We start from the raw sequence: 2,226 nt of genomic DNA, 5'->3' as shown, positions 1-2,226 counted from the left end.
CAAATCGTTTGATTTTTTCAGAAGCGATCGTTCCATGATGCAATCCGTGAAAGAGTGGTTGTCTAGATCCTTTATGATGAAGGATCTGGGTGATGCTTCCTATATCCTTGGAATTAAGATCTATCGAGATAGACCAAATAGGATGTTAGGATTATCACAATCCACTTACATAGACAAGTTGTTAAGGCGCTTCTCAATGGAGAATTCTAAGAAAGGTTTTCTTCCTATGGGACATGGCATTGTATTGTCAAAGAAGGATTGTCCTTCTAATGACAAAGAAAGAGACAACATGAAGAGGATCCCATATGCTTCGGCTATAGGATCTATTATGTATGCCATGATATCTACTAGGCCAGATGTGGCCTATGCGCTTAGCATGACAGGCAGATTTCAGCAAAATCCCGGTGAGGAACATTGGAAAACTGTTAAGACTATTCTTAAGTACCTTAGAAGGACTAAAGAATATTTCTTAGTCTATGGTGGACAACCAGAGTTATCAGTTACTGGGTATACTGATGCTAGTTTCCAAACAGACCATGACGACTATAAGTCTCAGTCTGGATATGTTTTTATCCTCAATGGTGGAGCAGTGAGTTGGAATAGTTCCAAACAAGGTACAACTGCCGATTCCACCACCGAAGCCGAGTATATTGTTGCATCTGAAGCTACCAAAGAAGTTGTTGCTTTGTTAGAGTTCGTTAAGGAACTGGGTGTCGTTCCGAGTGCCAGTAGTGCAATACCTTTGTACTGTGACAATACTGGTGCTGTTGCGCAAGCAAAAGAACCCAGAGCTACGAACAGGAACAAACATGTTCCCAGAAGATATCATCTGATCAGAGAAATAATTGAAAGAGGCGACATAAAATTAGAAAGAGTACCCACTGATGATAATTTAGCTGATCCTTTCACTAAACCGTTATGTATAGCAAAACACAACAAGCACTTTGAGAGCTTAGGTGTTAAGCATTTTGGTAGATGGCTTTGAATCAGTGGGAGTTAAAGTTTTATATGTCTTAGAAACATTTTGTGTTGAGACAATATTACTTGATCACATTCTATGAAAATTTAATTTTCTATGGGTTTTGTGCACTTATTGGAATGATTGTTTTAAATGTTTGCCTTTATTCTTAATATTTGTTCCCTTGAATTATGACTGTCGTTAATGGGGTGAGACATTAAAGATATAGTATAATTCTAAAATAGCCCTAACCAATGATCATAAAAAATGGGATATTGATGATATGTTATAGGTTAGCATGGAGTTTGCATCACATTCTTCGAGAATGTAGTTGTTCTCACAACTATGAGATATCAGATATTCGTGATGGACCCATGGTATACTTTGGAGAGTATTGGTATACCCTACTATTAAATTGTTTTGTCAAGTGTCTACAGTTTATTAGTGCATGAAGTATGTAATAGTCCTTGGATCTGAGGTCATTACACATTTTGTTTGTTGAGTGGTGTGCTTTGATCTTGTCCAACGCTTTGCCTCCCAAAGGAGGATTGAGACACGGACCTGTGTTGGGTATATCATAAGATAAATGAAAATGGTAGTTGAGCCAAGAATGAGATTCATTCCTCGATTAGAATTTTGAGAGAACACTCAAATTCTTTATATTACTTGACCATTAAGTCATTGGCCAATGCAAAGATATATTCGATTAAAGTAATTGAATATGATCGAATGGGTCATTTAATAAAGATGAGATAAAGTGATTGAGCTATTTGGATGACACATAGCAAATCTTAGGCTCAATCGGGTGGTTCGTGAATGAAAGGATATTACTATAAACTTTATGTAAAGGCTTGTTTACCGAATTCACATAAACGTCCTTCATATATCGAGCTACGCTGCCAACGTAGTCTAGGAGTTTTGTGCAGACTTTGATTAGATCGTCGTCGATAATGAGGGCCTAAAGGGTCACACTATATGTGTATTTTGATCCGCTCAAGGGTACAAAGTTGGAGCTGCGTATTATATCTAATGTTAGTCCAAGTGGGAGATTGAAAGGAAATGGGCTAGAATTAGATTAATATGGATTAATTAATTATAGTTGGGCTACAATTATATTAGTCCATAAGCCCAACAATCGTGGAACCCTAGTGACTCTTCATCTATATAATGGTTATTTATTCTCCATTGTGGGGCATGAGAAATAGCGTAACATTAGAGAGAAAATACGTAAAGCTTTGTAGAGAGAATTTCTAGCATTCTTCTACGGA

General features: G+C 37.2%; 1 protein-coding gene across 1 annotated transcript; it reads left to right on the top strand.

Annotated features, from left to right (window-relative positions):
• The first annotated feature begins 289 nt into the window (after nt 1–289).
• On the top strand, nt 290–985 carry LOC125220982 (secreted RxLR effector protein 161-like). Its single transcript, XM_048123107.1, has one exon. It carries the CDS (start codon nt 290–292, stop codon nt 983–985), a length of 696 nt encoding a protein of 231 aa, XP_047979064.1.
• Nucleotides 986–2,226: the final 1,241 nt, after the last annotated feature.

Source organism: Salvia hispanica, chromosome 4 (genome assembly GCF_023119035.1).
Source record: "Salvia hispanica cultivar TCC Black 2014 chromosome 4, UniMelb_Shisp_WGS_1.0, whole genome shotgun sequence".
Lineage (NCBI taxonomy): Eukaryota > Viridiplantae > Streptophyta > Magnoliopsida > Lamiales > Lamiaceae > Salvia > Salvia hispanica.
This window is presented reverse-complemented; position numbering and strand designations above follow the sequence as displayed.